The following is a 6000-nucleotide window of genomic DNA, read 5'->3' as shown; positions in this document are numbered from 1 at the left end:
TCTTTTTCCTTTTATCCTTTCTCTTTTTTTCCCCTCCTTCTTTCTTGTTCCTTTGGCCGGTTGCCGTCGGCTAGAGGCACAGACCAACGGGGGCAAGCCTCGCCCAATAACGGTGAGCTGATCTTGCCGGCCCTTGCCTCTTCCCAATAGTGACCGACCAGAAGAACAAGGAAGAAGTAGGAAAAATAAAATATTGTTAAAAAATTATCCACGTCAACATTGGCTGGATGGTCGACAAATTGGCCAAATAGATTGAATTGACACAAATGCTAAAAGGTTTAGATTGAATTGGGCAAAAGAAATTTGCAACTCTCAATATATTAGATAACTTAAGCCTCCCACAATGGAAAGAACTAAGTTTATGCATAGATGTGAAGTATCCACACATGTCAATCATCATATATTTCAAACTTTAAACAGACTTGTTTTAGGGAAAATTATAAAAAAAAAAGTTCTAAACTTTTTACAATAACGTCAATTCAGTTATAAACTTTTTTTTTATTTTACCAATTCAGCTTCAAACCTTTTATATTCGTGACAATTCAATATATTCGGCCAATTTTGAAGGGTCAACACTTACGTGAATAATTTTTATAATATTTTATTTTTGAATTTTTAATTAATTTTTCCTTTTTTTTTTTTTTTTTTTTTTTCCCTCCTTCTTCCTTATTCCTTTGGCCGGTCGCCGCCAACTAGAGGCACGAACTAATGGGGGCAAGCCTCGCCCAATGACAACGAGGCTAATCTTGCCGGCCCTCGCCTCTAGCCAATAGTGACCGACCAGAAGAACAAGGAAGAAGTAGGGACAAGAAAAGGAAAAAAAAAATATTGCTAAAAATTGTCCACATCAACATTACCTGGATGGTCAACAAATTGGTCAAATAAATTGAATTGACACAAAATGTTAAAAGGTTTAGAATTGAATTTGGCAAAATAAATTTAGAATTAAATTGACACAATTACAATAGATTTAAAACATTTTCCACTTGTCGTAACTCAATGGCTAACAAGAAATAAATTGTTCATGTGGATTTGGAGGCCTTTCCCCTTAGTTTTTACTTCAAATTCCTCAAATCTTCGAAAATACAGGACCGCTATCTAGGTCTCTTTTTTTTTTTTAATGATGGCTGAAGATGCACGTACAGCTTTGTTATTATTTCTTTTCAGAGTTTAAATAATTCTCTTTACATCCAAAATCTAAGAATCTTTTTTTAAATCTGATCCCAACGTAAGCAAAGTCATCAAGCATGCTGCTGTTGCTGTATTCGGGCCTCAAAAGATGGAAAATCATAGAAAAAGCAAGAAAGGGAAACCTACCCACTCGAGACCTGAGAAGGTTTTAATTAGTTGATTTCCCAATGGTCAAACACTGAGGTGGCGATTGGTTGAAGCATCACGCTCAAGCAAGCCCAAAAAATATGTATATATATTTCCTTTTTTGCCCATAAATATCGAATCTTGATGCGATACAATCCAGATAAACTTGAGTTGCTCGCTTTTGATCGGGATTCTGTGCAAAAGGCGGTCTTTTTCTCGGCGTCCCGTCGCTTTGCACCCACTTGAAGCAAGCTCGGGATTCTTCTTCTGCAGTTATTAGGTACTTCAGATATGAAAAGTCTTGTTTACACTCGTCGAATTGCCTTATTTCTGAGGGGGGTTTGGTTTCATCCCTGATCGGGGCCGCACAAAGTCGACCTTTTTTTTGGTACATACGCGATTTGATCGATCGTGGGAAAGATGGGCAATCGCTAGATTACCTTCTGTTTCTGTCTTTCTGGTCCTTTGCATATATTCTTGGGGTGTCATGGCCCTGGCTGTAAAGGGTCTGCTTTTTAGCAGGGATTGTAGAGGTCCATTCCGTTCAGTTCTGTGGATGGTCAGGATTTCCAGGAGCCTAGATTGACTGCAGTTGTTGACAAAAGTTCTGTTCTTGACAGCTTCCAGAGCTCCTCTTGAAGCATTTGAAGGGAGGACATGGATGATGGGGAGGTGGAGGTGGAGGTTCCGGATCCTGTCCTGGTACCGAATGCCAGCTCTTCGAGCAGTTTACAGAGCTCGGCCTCTGTGGACTCTTTAATAGAAGAGTTTTTGAAAAATACCAGGACCTGCACTCACACTCACACTTGCAATCCTCCTGGTCCAGACGCTGCTCACACTCACACATGCTTCCACACCCACACCCAAATGTTCTCGTCCGAAGACGATGAAAAGCGCAAAGGGAGAAACCCGTGCACGAAGGTGAAAACAAATGCTCGTAATAAAGTGGCGGTGAGGAAGTATAGGGAGAAAAAGAAGGCTCACACAGCTTGCTTAGAGCAGGAAGTCCAGGAATTGCGCATGAAGAATCAGCAATTGAATGGAAGATTGCATGTTCAAGCAAATCTTTACGATGAGGTCATAAGGCTTAGAAGGCTTTTGCTAGACCTCAGAGGTAAAATTGATTATGAGTTAGGTCTTATGCCCTTTCAGAAGCCTTGCAATTATACGTCTATTAAGGAAGGTGACTGTGGGGTCCAGTCTGGCAGCGAACCGGTTGGGTTACAGTGTTCGACTGGTTTAACGTGCTTTCATCCTCACACGGGCTCGTCATCTCTGGCTGGTATTGGCAGGAGCGATGATGCGATGGTCTCCTTGGCCGGGGAAAACTGCCAGCCAGCAATTGGTGATTGTCAATTCCAGGCAAATGTTGGCATGAATTCTGATGGTCACAATTCGAACACGGTCCAAAAAATCGCATCAACCACTTCTCAAGTCGAATAATAGCAGGTTTTCTGTAAGTTCCCCCAGATTTTGCTGACATTGATGGATGCTTTACTCTCTTGCATAGCCTAAGTGTAGCAGCTCCTTAGTTGGGATCAGGGGGGAGCCCAATAGCAGTTTGTTTATAATGTTAGTCAAAAGTGCGAAATGACTCTCTAAATACATGTACACAGATAGGTAGATACATACCAAATTGGGCGTGACTATGTAATGAAATATATATTTTCATCTTGTTGAACAGATTGTACACTAAATCCTGTGGATGTTGTTTCTCTTCTTTGATAGATACACAACCTTAAAGAAAAAACTCTAGTTTCTTTTATCTTTGGAGAGGGTGATTTTTGGCTAAAGATTCCATGATGTACTGAAAGGTTGTCCCCTATGTCATTTCTGATCTGTTTCGACGTTTAAACCTGTAACCTGTAAAAACCCAAGCAGCTGTACTCTACTGCTATTTCTGATGACAGATGAAGAAGGCCGAACTTGTAAAGTTCTGATTTTAACTGGTAGCACAACAGTTGCTCTCAGGGAGAACTGAAAATGGAGGGTTTGCTCAATATTGTAGCGTAGATGCTGGGTTATGTTTTTGTAAGAAACTTGGATTCCACTGGAAGTTGAAGAAGCTAGTTACGTATGATCGGTACCGGAAAGGGTTGCGCTGTTTCGGCTTGTTCTAGGCTAATGGGTGGCTATCCAGCAAAGAGGCGGTGCTGAGATGTCAATACCTAAGCTAGAAATGCTTCCGATCATGGTCTGCTATCAGATGAGATGCTTCAAGGTGATCAAGATTAATTGTGACTCGTCAGTGAGATCAGAACTGTCCAGGTCGTCTTTGCTTGCGAGCTAATCACTCCTCCGCAATGGAGTATTTGTTGTACCAGTAGATTGCCCGTATTGTCGTTTAATTCAACCTGTACCTCACTTGGTTTCAACTCAGGTTTTCAAACTTCCGCATCTTAAAGCAAAGCAAAGTCACAAAAAGTGACCTTCTGGGCCAATTTCAGGGGTAAATCCTCGAAAGAAGTCTTGTGGTGATTGCTGTCCGGCTTGAGAAACAACGTGTCCCGGGCCTCTTTTGGTTGGGCCTTTCGTACAAAATGCACTCTGCAGGCCATGATCATGTTGAACATAGCAACCCAAACTAAATTGGGAAAATTGTCAAAAAAAAGTCTTCAAATCTATTACGTTTTTACCAATTCAGTTCTAAATCTTTCAATTTTACCAATTGAGATCTAAACCTTTTCACTTTTTGCCAACTGAGTCTATCCAACTAATATTGGTTAAAAATCGCTAACATAAACGTCGCCCGTCTTATGTGGCATGATCGACACTGATATGAATTATTTTTAATGATATTTTAATGTTTTTCGAATTTTTATTTTTTTTTCCTTTTTTTCTTCTTTTCTCTTTTCCTTCTTCCCCCCTTTTTCTTTTTTCTTTTTTTTTCTTTCTTTTTCCCATTGCCAAACCACGTCAACAGCCGGTAGAGGTTGTTGACCTCAAGCGAGGGCAACTCTTACCTTGGCAAGCGACTTTCTCCCTCACTAGGGGAGGGCGACCATCGCTAGGGGTCAGCGAGGGTGGACCTCATAAGCCCTCGCCTGAGACTGACAATCTCTGCCGGCCATCAAAGAGGACCAGTGAAGGGAAAAAGAAAGAAAAAAAGAGAAAAGAAAAGAAGGAAATGATAAAAAAATAAATAAGAAAAATAAATAAAATTTCAAAAAAATATTAAAATATTATTAAAGATTATCCTCGTTAGCCTTGGTCGTCCTATGTGGTAAAACCGGTGTCCATGTTGGTGATTTCTGGCCAATATTAGTCATATTGACTCAATTGGAAAAAAAAAATGAAAATGATTTAGACTCAATTGGTAAAAGTAAAATATTTCAAATTGAATTGACAAAAATGAAATAAATTTATGATTTTGGATAATTTTTCTGACTAAATTGTCAAATGACAATCAACAAATAAGAGTGCCAAGCCTCACACTCAATAACATAATATATATGTGAAGCATATTCTTATCGGTGAGAATCAATGTTGTGATGAAGAAATGGAACATGGGAGAAAACTACTTTTTAACTCAAACAAGGGCCGACCCAAGCTATCCATATCCATCTGGCGGGCTCAGGTCCAATACAAATCAAATGGGCCATCATGCGCTACGCCGGGCCTTTGTTGGCCCATCAATATTTCAATGGTATAATTGTATGAGAATCGAATTCTCTCTGTTTTTCTTCAGAAAAATTTCTAATTCTTGATACAATTTTTTACTGACTAGTGGCATACATGATATTTGAGCAAATAGTTGAGGTGGGGAAGTGCATGCATGACAGTACGGTGGTGCGAAATTGGGAGAGAGAGAGAGAGAGAGTCTAGCATTTGACATTGCCACAACACATGGGTTTTAATTTCTAGTCCGGCAAGATCTTGTCGGATCCGAAATGTATGTCCCTTTCCATCGTCGTGCGCAAAAAAAAGAATCACATTAATCTGACCATAATGACAACAGTGATGAGGAAAAACAGCTCGTGTAATTCCTAATTTAAATGAAAATTGACTGAGCTTATGGAGAAATGTAAGTGAGGTCTTGGGAGATGGTTCCGAAACGAAAGGAGACAAAAAAACAATTATAATTCATTCGGACAGTGCATGGTCACATCCACGAAAGCCACCGCTCTTGTCTCGCTGCCTGTCCGATTCAGTCGTGCGTTGGACCCATTCGACTCAGTTCTTGCCCGCTGCCAGTACACTATTATTGTTTTTTTTTTTTTTCCCCTTAGTTCATGATGTACTGTGACCAGAGTCCACATGGGTTTCTACTCCACTTCCCCTTTTTATATATATTTTTTCTAATTCTTTTGGTCAATAATTTCCCCTTTTTTATATAATAATTGTGCAGAAGAATTGCATTTGAATAGAACATGTGAAGATTCTTTATTTTCCAACATGAATAAAAGATTTGGAGGGCGGTGATGGAGCATGCCCATTATTTATTATCGTTGAGAGAGAAAGAGAGGGCACATGGTTTTTCACCCTCCATCTCTCCCTTTTAGTAAGCCCTCGAGTTTGCAAAAAGAAAATAATTAATAAAGAAAAAGATAGATAGTACGGCAACGAGGAAATTTCCTTAATGTGTCTTGCTTTTGGACAAAATTTTCGCGTGGCGGAATGCCGTGAACAAAGTCCATGACACTCCTATGCTTAATTTACATTGAAATTCCAAATCAAGAGCGA

The 6000-nt window shown here is 39.7% G+C and overlaps 1 protein-coding gene across 4 annotated transcripts; it reads left to right on the top strand.

Moving 5' to 3' along the window:
• The first annotated feature begins 1447 nt into the window (after positions 1-1447).
• Positions 1448-3758, top strand: LOC104454578 (basic leucine zipper 23). Of its 4 annotated transcripts, none has more exons than XM_039318315.1 (3): positions 1448-1597; positions 1938-2773; positions 3279-3758. In XM_039318315.1, the coding sequence occupies exon 2, from the start codon at positions 1975-1977 to the stop codon at positions 2758-2760; it is 786 nt and encodes a 261-aa protein (XP_039174249.1). In that variant the 5' UTR covers positions 1448-1597; positions 1938-1974; the 3' UTR covers positions 2761-2773; positions 3279-3758. The 4 variants fall into 4 exon arrangements, with proteins under 4 accessions (XP_039174249.1, XP_039174248.1, XP_039174250.1 ...); XM_039318314.1 differs by having other exon boundaries at positions 3228-3758; XM_039318316.1 differs by lacking the exon at positions 3279-3758 and having other exon boundaries at positions 1938-2431; positions 2610-3082.
• Positions 3759-6000: the final 2242 nt, after the last annotated feature.

This window comes from Eucalyptus grandis, chromosome 7 (genome assembly GCF_016545825.1).
Source record: "Eucalyptus grandis isolate ANBG69807.140 chromosome 7, ASM1654582v1, whole genome shotgun sequence".
NCBI lineage: Eukaryota > Viridiplantae > Streptophyta > Magnoliopsida > Myrtales > Myrtaceae > Eucalyptus > Eucalyptus grandis.
The sequence above is the reverse complement of the archived record's forward strand: the minus strand, read 5'-3'. Positions and strand labels throughout refer to the sequence as shown.